Source organism: Myotis lucifugus, unplaced genomic scaffold (assembly GCF_000147115.1).
Source record: "Myotis lucifugus unplaced genomic scaffold, Myoluc2.0 scaffold_157, whole genome shotgun sequence".
Classification (NCBI taxonomy): Eukaryota; Metazoa; Chordata; class Mammalia; order Chiroptera; family Vespertilionidae; genus Myotis; species Myotis lucifugus.
Window position 1 is genome coordinate 334,217 of NW_005871205.1, and position 15,808 is coordinate 350,024.

Below are 15,808 nucleotides of genomic sequence, written 5' to 3' on the forward strand. Positions count from 1 at the left end.
GAAAAAGTAAAACTGACCAAATAATGTCACAGATGAGTTCTCAAAAGACAGAATGAAGCAGAAAGAAAAAACAATGGAAGGGGAAGCAATGCAAGCATCATACCTATTGTTAAGAAGGAGTTCACATCATTTCCATAAAAGCTTTCTCGGAACTAGCTTTAACTGAAGACAGCATGAATAAACAATCAATTTTCTAAGCTGTCACCTATACTGTCTTTAGAGAAATTTCCCACAGCTTCTCTGAATTATTTGTTAAATCACACTGATGCTGTCTTATACAGCATATTACTAAAAATTCTCAGAAAGACACTTAAAAATTCATTTCTGCTTTAAAAAAAAGTCAGATTATTATGTTGTGGATATAGTTTACTCAGAATACACCTAAAAACATAAGATTCTTTATGATTTTTTTACTCTTGGTAATTACTCCACTGTAGGTAGTATAAAAAAATTGATGTAGAGCCCAGGTGGTGTGGCTCAGTGGTTGAACCAGGAGGTCACGATTGGATTTCGGTCAGGGCACATGCCTGGGTTGTGGGCTCGATCCCCAGTAAGGGGTGTGCAAAAGGCAGCTGATTAATGATTATCTCTCATCATTGATGTTTCTATCTCTCTCTCTCTCCTTTCCTCTCTGAAATCAATAAAAACATTTTTTTAAACTGATGTAGGAAAAAGAAGCCAATATAAAATAGGTAGTATAAAAAGCAATTTCTAATACATTCAGCATCATTTTGGGGCAGGATGGCTATTTACCCAGCTATATTCTCCCAGGTAAACTTGTTTTCAATTCTAGTAAAGTCAAATGGGGAAAACCAAACTTGCTGTCTCTCTACATTTGCTATCATTTTAAAAAATTCTGTTAAGAGAAACTACAACGTAGTATTTCTTACCTTCGTGCAACATAATAAAATATAGGATTCCCAGCTTTGGAAGTCCCAGCTTGGTAGAAAATATTTAATGTTTTCAAAGCCTTGAACTCCTCTTTTTCATGTACTTGATGCCTGCAAGAAAAAAAAAGAACAGAGTGAGTCATAGGCTTTATATTGTCCATTGAGTACTTAGGAAAATCTACAATCAGACCAATGATAAAATATGCAAAATGACAAAATATTAAGAGAAGTAGATAGGTGTCTTTCTCCCTCTCTCTGAAGGGCAACTTGACATGTACCAAAATTTTCAAGGTGTCACTCTTTGAACAACAAAGAGTAGTTCTTAGGACTACCTTAAGAAAACTAGTGGACAAGGATATTTACCATACAATTGTTTTCAATCATGGTATTTTTTTTTCCAGAAAGAAGCTTTTGAGTATTAATTTATTGATTTTTAAGAGTTCAGATTATCAACTCTTTTCTGGTTTATTGATTTTGAATGAGAAAGGCCTTCCTTTGCCCATATTTTCTTCTTCATGGGAGTTGATTCTCACGACTGGTATAAGCATCTTTTTCCAGATAGTTACTCAGTTGTATCACCACCATTTATTAACAGTCCATTCTAATCTGCCTGATTCTGAATACCACTTTTATCATATATTAAATTCCCATGTGGATTTATTTCTGAAAAAATCATGATTTATTTTTTATTTATTCTGCTGAACACTCAGTGTGTGTCTTTAACCTGCGATTTATGTCATTCACCAACCTCGGAAAATTCTCACCTGTTGTCTCTTCAAATATTACCTCTTCACTATTCTCTCTAAGCTCTATTTCTGAAACACCAACTAGACACATTGGACCTTCCTATTCTATCATCTAACCTCTGTTAACTTCTTTCATATTTTCCATTTCATTATGTTTCTGCCCTGACTGGGTGCTAGTTCATTTGCTCAGAAATTATCTTCCAGAAAATAAAATAATAATAAAAATTATTTTATTTTTAAAATAACTTATTTTAAAACGTATTTTCTTTTACCTAATATTTCTGTGTGTCTTGTATCTGGGGCACGAGAGAGGGGGGAAGTTATATTATCTCATTCCACAATGTTGCTGGTACCAGGTTAACATTTGTTTAATATTAATGGAAACAACCTAGATATCATTTGAAAAGGGCAATAGGTACACATGTGTATAAATGACTGGGAGACTATTTGCCAAATGTTAACTGAATTATTTCTAAGAGGCAAAGTAACAAAAATTTTTAACTTTTTTTTTTTTAGATTTGTTTTAAATAATTTAATAATTTTTATTTTTATAGTTGAGAAAATTATAAAGCTACCCTCATTTAAAAAAAAGAAAAATGGGTCTTAAAGAGCATTAATGGGAACGTAGAAGAGAGCAATAATAACAACTAACATTTATTAAAGTATTTTATATATAGTATATCAGACACTGTTCTAAGTATCTTACACATATTAAATCATTTAGTCATCAAAAGCACAGAAGATTGTTTGTAATGGAAGGTAGGGTCTTAGGTAAAAGGAGTAATGACGTTTCCTTAGACAAATAGCTAGGACATCCTAAGAAATACTGAATAAAAAAATAGGTTTATATTTTTGTATTATGTAATTTTCAATAAGGCAATATGAAAGCTTTGTGTGGAAAATATTCATTTTAATTAATAGGAATAAATATTTGTTACACTGAGAACAATATAACAGAGTTAAACATAAACATTAAGCTAGAAAGGAGATTGTTATGAATTCATACATTTTTCAACAATATCAAAGAATTGAAGTTATGTGTACAGAAAGAACTATGACCTACAGTAACTCCCCCTTATTCCTAGGGTACACGTTCCAAGACCCTCAGTGGATGCCTGAAAACACAAATAGTACCAAACCCTATAAATATATTATTGTTTCTTCCTATACACACATACCTATAATAAAGTTCAGTTTATAAATTAGGCACAGTATGAGAAAAACAACAATAAGTAATAATAAAATAGAACAATTATAATGATATATTATAATAAAACCTATGTGAATGGCTTTGTGTTCATTATTAAGTAAAATAGGGTACTTGACTATGAGCACTGCAGTAGTTTATCTGATGACCAAGACAGCTACTAAGTGACCCACAGGTCGGTGGCACATACAGCGTGGATATACTAAACAACGGGATGATGCACATCCCAGGAAGGACAGAGCAGGACAGCACGAGATTTCATCCCACTACTCAGAACAGCACATAATTTAAAACTTATGAATTATTTATTTCAGGAATTTTTCATTTAGTACTTTCAGACTACATTTGACCATAAGTAACTGAAACTGTGGAAAGCTAAACTGTGGACAAGGGAGAATTACTGTGTATGTAATATGATTAATAACAAACACTTACAATGCAAGGCACATTATATGTAAAATCTTATAGCAATATTGAAGTATACTAATTTTCTGAGTCTCAATTTAAATACTATTAACTTTTAGGAGGGTTCTGAAAAATGTTGCAGTGTGGTATAAAGAGTTCAGCACTTAGAACCAAAGGATCTATGAATTAGATGTGGAATCTTGGGCAAATTAGTTGTTCATTTTGAGCTATATATATTTTTTTAATATTTCAATTACAGTTACATTCAATATTATTCTATATTAGTTTCAGGTGTATAGCATAGTGATTAGATAATCATATACTTTACAAAGTGGTTCCCCAAATATTTCAAGTACCCACCTGACCCCATAAATAGTTACTACAATATTATTGTATTTTCTTTAACTATAATATGAAAATGTTATTCACACTCCTTTGTAAGTATTAATGCAAAACACCTCAAAGCAACATGACAAAATACTATGCAATAAGATACTATTATTTTTATAAGAAAATCAAAACAAAGCATATTTCAACAATATAAAAGGTAAGAAAAAAGTTAAATCCCAAAACATGGCAATGTAGTTATTGGGTACATCTTTCCTGATAATTCTCTATCAAAAATATAAGCATATCAAACAGCTGGCCTAGTAGTAAAGCTTGCACCTCAACCAAAAAGAAAGCAATCAAGGTGGTACTTTACCTAGTCATAAATTCCTCAAACTTTGAACTGGTAAGATTAAGGCTGGACCAGTGTGTATCTGCCACAGGTTTGTGCTCTGGAGGACCCAGGTATGCAAGAAGTGTTGCCATCTTATCAAAAGGTCGTCTTCCAACAGCTTTGTGATCCCTAGATATAACAAACTGCTTAGAAAAACGGAGCAGTTCACATTTAGCAGTACATATTTCTTAGAGTGTCATTCATTACCTTTTCTTCCACTGTCAGCTGGGGGTTTCTACTGATTTGTGAATAGCACCAAAAAGATGTCAGGGGTTACAAGTTATACACTGAGACTTCTTAGAAATAGGACCACTCCCAAACTATAAAATTTACATAAACAATTCTTATTTTTCTAGTATTCTTAATCTATTACCATTAAGTGGGCAATTAGTAAGTAAAAGTAACCTTCTGATCCACTTTTTCTCAGGATAAAAATAATCCATGTTATCTCTAATATCATATTTCTGCTTAACCAGGGTTAAATATGAATTTTCAATAACTATTAAATACTTAAAACTATATAAGAATAACAAGGTACTATTTCACAAACATCAAACTGGTAAAAAAAAAAAATGAAATCTGCTAATGCCAAACATTGGTGAGAATGTGTATAAAGAGGTACTCTCATACAGTGCTGGTCAAAGTGTGGATTAGCATGTACACTTTGAAAAGCAATGTGGTGGTATCTAGTAAAGTTGAGACTGTATACCCCAGAATGCTGCAATTATACATCTAGGTAATACACAAGAAAACAAGTATGGAATTCTTTATTATAACACTATTTAAAACAGTGAAAAACAGGAAACAAACATAAGTATCCATCAACTAGGAAATGCAAAAAATAAATTGATGTAGTCAGTCAATGAAATATTAACATAAATTAAATAAGACATATCAAATAGAATATTGCGTGAAGAGACTATATTCAATGTTTCTATAAAATTTGAAAACACACATAAAAATTTTTATATTTATGACATATGTACCTATCATTTATTTTGTCAGTTATATAGAAAGAAAAATCTTTTCCCCCCAAGAAATAAAATACAAAGATCTAAAGTAATACAGCAAAATGAGTGTTAAAGCTAAGTATAGACATGGATTTCTGTTGTAGTATGTTCTATACTTCTTTTGTATCTGCTCCTCAGATACCAATACTCATTGATGTTCTAGTAAATTTAAACTTCTGTCTCAAAGTACATTATGTATGATAGTTTGCAAACCACAAAACCCAAAGGGCTAATTTGTTGTTTCTTAGCTTAACATTTTTTTAAAAAAACCTCTGTAGCTTGTTGATCATTTAACATGACTTACCCTTTTGCCTAGATATTTTTAGAAAGTGTCTACATTTCTTTTTCCAAACCATAATTCTAATTCTAAGATGATGCAAAGTAAAAAGCATTATTCATGACCAATAATTTTATTAATATAAATTTAAATATACTATAGACTTAAACAGAATTTTCAATATGCCAATGATTGGGAAATCTTACCTGTTGCTGGAAAGATACTGGCCAATTTTCTCTTGATTGTTCCAGAGTAGACGATGTAAAGCAAGCACATTGCCATCACTGATGAAGGAAAGACTATGATTTACTGCATCACTTGTAGGGCAATCAGATGCTATATCAAGGAAAAACCTTCAAAAATACAAAATCATTAGAATTTTAAAAACCAGATACACTCATATCTATATCTGAATTAAATTTATATAAAGCAACTTTATGAAGTAACTGAGATTACAAATACTGAGGGCTTATTCACACATGACTGTCATTACACGAGAAAAGGGACAGGAGAAATTTGGTTTTCTATTTCTGATCCCTGCCTACAGCTTCACAGTAGGCTCTGAGGTCAGACAAAAACAAAGTTTAGATGGATGAGGCTCTGGAGAGAAGCCAGTAACTTACAGATAAGGAAATGGAGGCCCAGACAAGACAAAAGACCTCGCCCAAATCATATCACCTGTTAGGCCACAGCCAGGCTCAGGGCCTTGGCATTCTTAACTTTCTATGAACAATCTGCTAGCTAGACTATGAATCCTGGGCTGACCTTCACTTTTTCCCCAATATGGTTTGCAGTCAAACAATATACCTTTTAAACTCCAATTAGAAAGAAGTTGGTATAAAGTATAATGGAAAAATTGGAAGAGAGTTGCAGAGTCGAGCTTAAACTGTGCATCAGATCAACTAGAGTTGCAGGAAAGGTAGAATTCTGGACATTAACTTGCATTTTTAAAGCCTTTTCTCATAAACTATTTCATTTGTTTCTCTAAAATCAACTCAGACAGGCAAATAAAATATAATCCCTAGTTTCAGATAAAACAACAACTCAGAGATAAACAGAAAGCAACTATTTAGTTATGGAGATCTAAAAGACCTCATGTTTTCTAAAATCATAAAAGTTCAACAGTTGTCCAGTTACTCATGAACAAAATTGTATACATCTGCATTATTTGGTTCAAAGAGTAACGTTTTAGTTCAGATACACTTCCAAGTTGAAGTATCAAAAATATTCTAACATTAAAAAATTGTGACTTTACAGTTATGCATTATCTATATGAGCCATTTTGGTTTCAGTTGTTTTGTGTGTGTGTGTGTGTGTGTGTGTGTGTGTGTGTGTTTTTACTAAAAGGAATCTTTTCCTTCTTCCTCTGCTCCATAATGTAGTACCCTTAAATCTTTTATTTCAGTAATATTTCAAAAACCCGTTCAGGTTTTGAAATATGGAAATCACTACCAAATTACAAAGAATATGGATTTACTTCATCACTGTCTTTTAGAGCAAAATAAGATTAACTATGTTCTGGACCTACAGAGGGAAAAGAAAAAACCCTACACAAGTACATGGACTGACTTTAAACTGAAAATATTTGATTCAAACAGAATCAACTAAGTAGCAGGCTACTTACCTTCGTGCTGCATCAAAGTTGCTTTTCACAAAATCATTAAAATGCCGCATATGCTCTTCTTTTGTGAAGAGAACATGATTGGCAATACTCTGAAGTATCTAAACAATGAAACAACGTAATGAAGAGTCAGATTATTTATTGTATGAAGTCTACACATTTGTATGTTCATTAAAAAACATGAATTTTGTCATCGATATAATTTCTACTGGTGGTTAAAAATCAATTATTCCTCATTCTACAAATACAAGTTGTTTCTATTCTTCCCCAAATATAATTATTATATATGCATGCAAATATTTACATGCATAAAAATGAATATTAAAATTTTTAATGTATTTTTTAACAAAAAAAATCATACAGTACACATTTTGGTCTCCATTTCAGAATTTCCAGTATGACTATGTGGAAAATATTTTCTAAAATATTTTCTCTTGATAATAATACCTAGGTACCAGTCTAATGAATTCCTTTGTAATATAGACAAAAAATAAAACAAAAGCAAAGAAGTGAAAACTATAGGGTGTTTCGAAAATAAACTCAAGAGGAAGCACAGTGAATATGAAACTCTAAAACTGTAGTTGAAAGAGAAATTTAAAACAGATTATCAAAATAATTCTTCACCTTTGACATTAACTTCAAGCCCCTTTCGATTCTAGGTGGTGGCTTTTTATCTAAAATGCCTGCTTCATATGGTGAGACAATGGCAGGATTGATAAATCTGAGGAACATGGCACTTCCTACTGCACCGATGCTGTTCTGAGGGAAACGTTGGCTAACCACCTAAAAACAAGGAGTTGAGAATTGAATATGTGGTTTGAATTAAAACAAGGAAATGGGAAGAAAGAACTCAAAGGTCAAACTTTAAACAAAAGCTCTAATTTCCTTATGAACAACACATTTCTATTTTTTCCTATTCCCAAAACATCAGTAAATAAAGCTCATCCTTAATTCTTGCCTTCATTTTAAAACATAATAAAGATATCTAGGAAAAAAAAAATCTCATAAGTGAGTTGTGTAGAAGAGACCTGAAAAAAGGTCTTATTTTTTTGTTTATAATGCAGGTTTGAAGAGTAACAAAAGCAGACCAAATTTTCACCAAGATTAATAAGACATGATAGTATGGTCAACTCTTAAGACATGGCTAAGTTTTCAACAGCACACCCCTTAAATATCTAATACCTAATAGTAAATACTTACGTTTTGTTGTGTACCAGGTATAATTAAATTTCTTGAGCAAAATGCTTTCCATGTACAAAACAAAACTTAATTTTCTTAGATTCCTATCGAGAGAAAAAACTTACTTACAAGTAACATTATTGCCAGCTCCTTTCTTCATCAGAATGCTTTATAATATAAGGACCTATCTATTATTTAAACTATGGAAGAATGGGAATTCTTGGGACATAAAAGAAAAAAGGATCCCACCAGCAGAAAAGAGAACCCCTACGTGTACCTCAATTTATAATTCTGTCAAATATATATATATATATATATATATATATATATATATATGGTTCAAGAAATGGTTGGCCACACTGGAAAGCAATGTGAGCCCAATATTTTAAATGAATTTATTTTCTCTTTATAAACATTCTACTTTGAAGGTAAAGTAATAGATTAGATTTAGAAAGTTTATAAAACCGGCTCAGCCCCAATAATTGGAAATTTACATTTTTTACAGATACAACCTTTCTTGCTTAGTATGGCTAGCTGCTGCTTAAAGCAAAGCCACTATAATGGCAAAGCCACATCACTCCATTCAGCATTCTGGGATTCCAGGGACGAAGCTGCATTTCAAAGGATACTGGGGGAAATGAGAAAAGGGATTTATGTGCAGAACCTCACATAACTCTGATGTTCTTCACAATGCCTCAATGAAGTAATACATCTCCTATGAATTTACAAGGCCCACTGAATCCAGATTAACTCTGGAAAGAATAAGGATGATTTCATTTCATTCTACTCCCTTTAGTGCTTCGGTGGTATACATTTTAAATGTGTTTTTATTCACTGCCTAAAAGCTCAAAATACTTTTCTATCATATCTGATCGGGAATTACTAAAAGTAGAAAATGATATTTTAAGCCAAAGAAAATCTTTGTTAAGAGGTGATAACAAAGGTGAGTTATAACGAATTCTCTCCTTCATTTATGCTATGTATCTTAGAAGCTTTTCTTGTGTTAGAGTACTTGGAGTGACATTGCATGAAGAACCTTACACTTAAATAAGGGGAAACTGGTGAAAGCAGCTAAATATAACAGCCTTAGTAGAATGGCTTTCAAACCGAAATACTGTTTTAGAGTTATTTTTAGCTGAAATACAGTTTTAGAAGTAGAAGTAAGAAGAATATTCAAGTGCTTTCACACTCTAGTACAGTGTTTAACCATTGAAAGAATAGGAACAGGAAAAAATGAACATATAACTACACACAGACAAAATTCTTCACACCGTTTCAGAATATTCAAAGACCACAACTGCTACTGAGAGGTTCTTTTAGAACCCCCCAAATTTAATTTTAAAACAGAAGAAACATGTCAACAAACCTACAAAATTTTAAAGCCTTTAAGGAGTGAGTTAGCAAGAAGAGAATTAAAAACTGTTTTATATTCAACTTCAAATAGGTTGTTGTTGTTATTTTTAAAATCAATATATATTATGTTTAATTAATTAAAATCAATCCTGAAATGGTTTTTAAAAGCTAAAAGATAGTTTGGTTTCCAGAGAACCAGTTAATTTATAAAATACTAACCTGCTATGAAAGTGTCTTTAAAAAAATCAATAACTCACATGCACATGGAGAGTTCTTTTTAAATACATTTTGAAAGTAGCTATTTACTGGTTTTCTCTAGGACCGTAGTCGGCAAACTGCAGCTCGCGAGCCACATGGGGCTCTTTGGCCCCTTGAGTGTGGCTCTTCCTAAGGCTTAGGAGTATCCTAATTAAGTTAATAACAATGTACCTACCTATATAGTTTAAGGTTAAAACATTTGGCTCTCAAAAGAAATTTCAATCGTTGTACTGTTGATATTTGGCTCTGTTGACTAATGAGTTTGCCGACCACTGCTCTAGGACAAAGAAGTTTTAACATATGACTCACATTTATACCTGATTTATACTTAATACTACTCAGTCTCAGAATTTAATGAAAATCTGAGTAAATTACTTCCCAAAAAGAGAATATACAAAAGTACTACACATTCACTATCTTCTACATCTCCAAAAATAATTCATTTCAAAACTCAAAGAATCCACACATCAGAAACACACATTATTTCATGTATCATCTCATTATGTATCTCACTGATGATAGTATCACTAGATTTTAGAACTAAAACCTGTTAAAATATAATCAGTATCAATACATATTTCTTTCTTTCACCACTAATTAACACCAATGTAGTTTTATCTCATAATATACATATACTCATTTGTTTTCTTAATCTGTAAAAATCTAATTTGGATTCAAAAGATATTCTGCATAAAGGTCAAAGTTGGGCCAGCCTGTATGCTGGAACCAGTTCTCAGTCAAATGTTGACTTTTTCCCCTTAATGAAAACTGAACTACATGTTACAAATAAATGCAGTCATAAACTATACATCAGCAAGAGGATTGCTACCTCTACATATTTAATTACCTGAGTTAGGGAGGCAATTAACTTCTCAATTATACATTATATATTTGAGTATAAAAAACAGAATTTCCTATAACACAACTATACAGCTACATAGCAGAAACCAGAATCTTCTCTATATATTTTATATATTCCCATCCATGATAAACATACCCCAAAAGAAAGCTTGCTTTTAAAAGATCATTAGATTCTGTTAAGCCATAACTCCATACATCAGCATTTTAAATTTATATTGACTATACTGTCTTCATACGTTGGAACATGTTCTAAAATATCTCAAATTACCAATTATATCCCCTTTGTTTCCATGAGGACCTCATATCACCTGTGCTGAGAAACACATTCCAAAATTGGTGTCACTCAAGACACTTAAACAAAAAAATCTGAAAATAACACTAGTAGGAAAAAAAACAAAACACATTTCAAGGAACAATTTTAGACAAATCTTAATAAATAAAGTAATGTTAGGAAGGCTAAAAAACATGCTCTAGATAGAAACACAGAAAGCCTGAATTTTAATTTATGTGATACACTACACAATGGCATTAGTAAAACACTAAACAAGAGTGTTAGAAACAGCAAATTAATTTCAACAATGATGGTGTATATTATGTTAAGCCCATGTATGCTGAGAATTAGAAGGCGGAAGCATTAGAAAGAAATGTTTTTATTAAGCAAGATAGCCATCCAACCCAATTCATTTTCTCACAGCTGGTCAAATTTACTTAACATAAAGTGAATACTGAATGGATATGAAAGCATATGTTTCCAAATTTTAATTTAGTTCTAAATTTAAAACAGAAATTTATTATTATATGGAAAGCTTAAACACAGAATGAAAGATGAAACCAGATATATACTCTAAATTATACCTTTTTAAGCTAACTACCTACATGGCTCCTAAAGGTTTCCTTTACCTATTTCTCTAGAATTATTAGATTATATGTACAAATATAGTGCCTGCTGAATAAGTCATACTGACAGATAATGGCAAATTTTAAATGAACGCATGTTGTATTTTGAACAAATTTCACTCATGGGAAAAAAATAATCTTGATTACCCTAATTTTCTTCCTTTTAAATTAGGCAAATTCATAGTAGCAGGAAGTATATTCATATCATGTTTGCAAAATGAGGTATTTCTCTACAAATATAGACTCAATGAGTTTTCCTTAATTTCAAAAGTAGTATGTTCTCAGTTCCAATAGTTTAATAGTGATTTTCTCTAAGGTAAAAGTGGTTTTTAAGATTTTTATAATCTAAGCACAAATATCTAAATTCTGGCTGGGATGGTCTAGATAAAAATATCAAAAGTAAAAATTAAAATTTAGCAACTTTTAGATAAATTTAGAAAGTGATACTTCCCCTCCATATACTTCTATCAATTAAAAAAAACTTTCATTTCTAGAAAAAGAAACCACTCACATCACTTCAAATAAGAAGCAAGAATGAAGACAGTCAGCATTTCCTAAGGCCTTGAAATTAAGTTTCTTTTGCATTCATTTACAATTTTTAAAAATAACAATAATAAAATTAAACCAGAGATATCCAATGTAACAAATGCCCCCAAAATGCCTTTGGGATAAATCAAACCAAAGGAACACAGAGAATGTTTCAATGTAACTTAATTCCAGGGTTAATTGAAATGAAAGCTATTTTGTGCCAGAATTAGTAGAATGATTTTACAGTGGAGGTCAAATAGGCTGAAGTGAAGATGTTCTTAACAAACAGCAAAAGATTTTGGTTTTGCTTTGAAAGAAACAGCTAATAAAAAGTTCTCCAAACTTACTGATTTTTTGTTTTCCTTTTTTTCTTTTACTGTAGCTTTATTCAGTAGGGAGTGGCAAGTTGCCTACAGAACAGAGATGAGCACAAACAAGTCACAGCACCAACTACATACAGCAACAAAAACAATGTTGGCTTGTACATAAAATTACACGATCAATGTAACACAAATGGAATCAACAAAAAATTATAAATCAACTGAATTTAGAGGGATGAATTTTATTTCTGGATTTAAATTTTTAATACATTTTTAAGCCAAAGCACTAAATAAAGAGCAAGAAATGTTGAGATAATCATATCTACTATTTCTGGCTATAAATCACAGAAAAGCTCTCCCCAAGTGGATTTGAGGATATTTATATTTACATTTCAGTTAATTCCTAGCTTTTGATAAATTTTATAGGAAATGTTGATTACAAATAGATCACACAATTAAAACATGTCTACATGATTTTTTTTCTTGATATAAAATACTTCTCTGTGTATCCTTCAATTGACTTAAAGTTCTTTTTTCAATAGCTGACATTTAATTTAAAGTCTACTGATTAAAAATAAACATTGAATGACTAAATATAATAGAAAGATTCACTTTAGAGATTCCGAATTAAAAAATCTCTCTAAGAAATATTACTCTTAAAATTTCATATTTTTCTGTTTCTAGGCTACTTCCTAAAATAGTTCTAACCAGAGAAGGTTAAAAGCTCTGCAACATCTGGGAGAAGAATGTTATCAGCTCAACTAGAAATAAGCATTAATTAATATTAAAGTGAAGAAACTGCAGAGAAAATTATAGAATAAAATTGTAAGGCTACTTAAAACTTTTTACATATTTGACCATTTATCAGAAGGCCTTAAAAAATAAACCCAAAAGAAAAAACCATCAAAACCCACAGAGACATACTAGTTTAATCTCTCAAAGCTTCTACTAGGTCCGTGGTCGGCAAACTGCGGCTCCCAAGCCACATGCGGCTCTTTGGCCCCTTGAGTGTGGCTCTTCCTAAGCCTTAGGAGTACCCTAATTAAGTTAATAACAATGTACCTACCTATATAGTTTAAGTTTAAAATTTGGCTCTCAAAAGAAATTTCAATCATTGTACTGTTGATATTTGGCTCTGTTGACTAATGAGTTTGCCAACCACTGTACTAGGTCAAAGAGTTATTTTTAAATTAAAATACTCCTGATTGGACTAGACCAGGCACAACAATTACTTTAAAAATATTTTAAAAACCAAATTAGAATTATGTAATCCACCATACATGGCATTTTATTCTAAAAATTATGTGCATTCAATACCATAACCCATAATAACTTAGGCTTAAAGTTACTTAGACATTTGCTCATCCATCTGTACATACATCCACCCAAATAATAGTTGTGCATCTACATGCTAGATACCATTCTAGGCATTGGGAGGCAGCAGTAAAATAGGAAGACACCGTCCTTTTCTTATGGAGCTTTGGTACATACAAACCTTAGACTACCTACAAAGCCAATAGTAACTAAATATATCATAAAAAATGCAGTTTTATATACTTTTTAAAATTATGGTATGTAACTATCATTTATTGCGTTAAAAATCTGTGTAAACTACTTCTGTTTGGAGAAGCAGATTTACTAAGAAAAGATAATATTTAGAATTATAATATTTAGCTCTTTCTCAGAATGTTCTCACCATAATTTAAGAATATCTATTCTGGAAATTATTTTCTCATTATTCCAAAACTATCAGGAAGAAAAGTGTAAATACACAAGAAAATGCTTTAATTATAAATCTACACTGTTCACAGTTATCTGGCTCTTCTCATGTAACCTTAACCCAGTCTACTAAGCAAGAAAGCATATAAGAGATCTGGTTAAAGCATGACTTGGAAAAGGCTTAACGGTCAAAAATATGAACTCAATTAAAAAGAGCGAAAGCTCAGAGAAGTTTATTAGGTAGCAATAATTCTCACTTAGCTTTCAAAATTTCCCCAGTAGGTCCCAAAGCAGGAACCATGTTTATTATAGGGGAAAAAACAACAACAAAAAACAATCGACTACTATTCCTCCCAACAGACCATAAAAGTACAAAGATACCATTATGTTACTGCCAAAATCAAAAGGGCAGGAAAAAGCTAAAAGAGGGAAGATGAATAAAAGTAAAAGAGCAAACTAAGGGGAAAACTACATTTGGAAGGAGATTCAATGGAAGAATATCTTAAGATCAAAGCTTTTATTCCTATCTTTATTTTTAACTAGTAAATGTAAATTGTCTGTTACCAGTCACTTTTAAAAAGCAACTTATTTATAAATAACATAGTATACCTTTGCTCCATAGCACTCAATATTCCAACAAGTGTACCCAATACTTCAAAAAATTCACTGACACAACATTTAAATAGTATTCTTAAAGAGAATAATTTTATGTGCAATTTAAATATGGTAATTCAGGTCTATTATAACACAGGGTATTTTATTATGGACTGCTTTAAAAAACACAACACATAGTGTTTAATAAGCCACCAATTATCACCTGCCTCTATTTTCTGAATTATTTTCACTATTATCCTTCCTTGCTAACTATGAAAGCTACCTAGAATCTTGCTTACTTGGGTGGGACGAATCAGGGAATTTATTCCTCCATTAAATATTTCCTAAGGACTCACTAAGTGCTAAGCCCTGTTCCTGTCACCTTATCAGAAGCATGGTCTTAAATTGAACTCCAAGTTTGCTGATGATACAAAAAGCATGTTTTCTTTTAGGATAACGACTACATGAAGAATGTACACTGAAATCTACTAGAACATGTAATCAAATAGGTAGTCAATACTCTTAACTAGCAAAAGTCAAAGTCACTGCAACTTTAGAAATTCATTTGCTCTCTGAAAAGAGTTACTACTAGGCCAGTGATGGCGAACCTTTTGAGCTTGGCGTGTCAGCATTTTGAAAAATCCTAACTTAACTCTGGTGCCGTGTCACATATAGAAATTTTTTGATATTTGCAACCATAGTAAAACAAAGATGTATATTTTTGATATTTATTTTATATATTTAAATGCCATTTAACAAAGAAAAATCAACCAAAAAAATGAGTTCACGTGTCACCTCTGACACGCGTACCATAGGTTCGCCATCACTGTACTAGGCCAACAAGAAGTTGACCCGGACTATTTTTTACATGTGTGCCCTATGTCTTATCTGTTTTTCAAACAGAATTACTGAATTAGATTTAAAGCTAAATCTGAATAATGCCCAAGAGAGGCTATTATTCACTGTATTAAGCTGTATTCTTGTCATAACTATACCACACTCTATTCTGAGATTTAACTATTTGAAAAAATTATGTGGGATTCTCCTAGGCTTCCTTGAGCTATTTTGAAAAGGCAGAAAAAGTCATGATAAGTTGAGAGTTTTAATGCTAAGTATGCTTTACCATCTATAATAATAAAAGTGTAATATGAAAATCGACAGAACGACCGAATAGCAGAACGACCGTCTGAATGATCTTCCAGACGACCACACTATGACACGC

General features: G+C 31.7%; 1 protein-coding gene across 1 annotated transcript in view; it reads right to left on the reverse strand.

Annotated features, from left to right (window-relative positions):
- NF1 (neurofibromin 1) overlaps positions 1–15,808 on the reverse strand; it is a 230,024-nt gene that overhangs the window by 90,241 nt on the left and 123,975 nt on the right. The window contains exons 31-36 of the mRNA XM_023759565.1: positions 12,301–12,363; positions 7,502–7,660; positions 6,881–6,978; positions 5,463–5,609; positions 3,952–4,098; positions 891–1,001 (exon numbers count right to left, since the gene is read on the reverse strand). Of these exons, the coding sequence (XP_023615333.1) occupies positions 891–1,001; positions 3,952–4,098; positions 5,463–5,609; positions 6,881–6,978; positions 7,502–7,660; positions 12,301–12,363 (725 nt within the window). The remainder of the gene's footprint in view (positions 1–890; positions 1,002–3,951; positions 4,099–5,462; positions 5,610–6,880; positions 6,979–7,501; positions 7,661–12,300; positions 12,364–15,808) is intronic.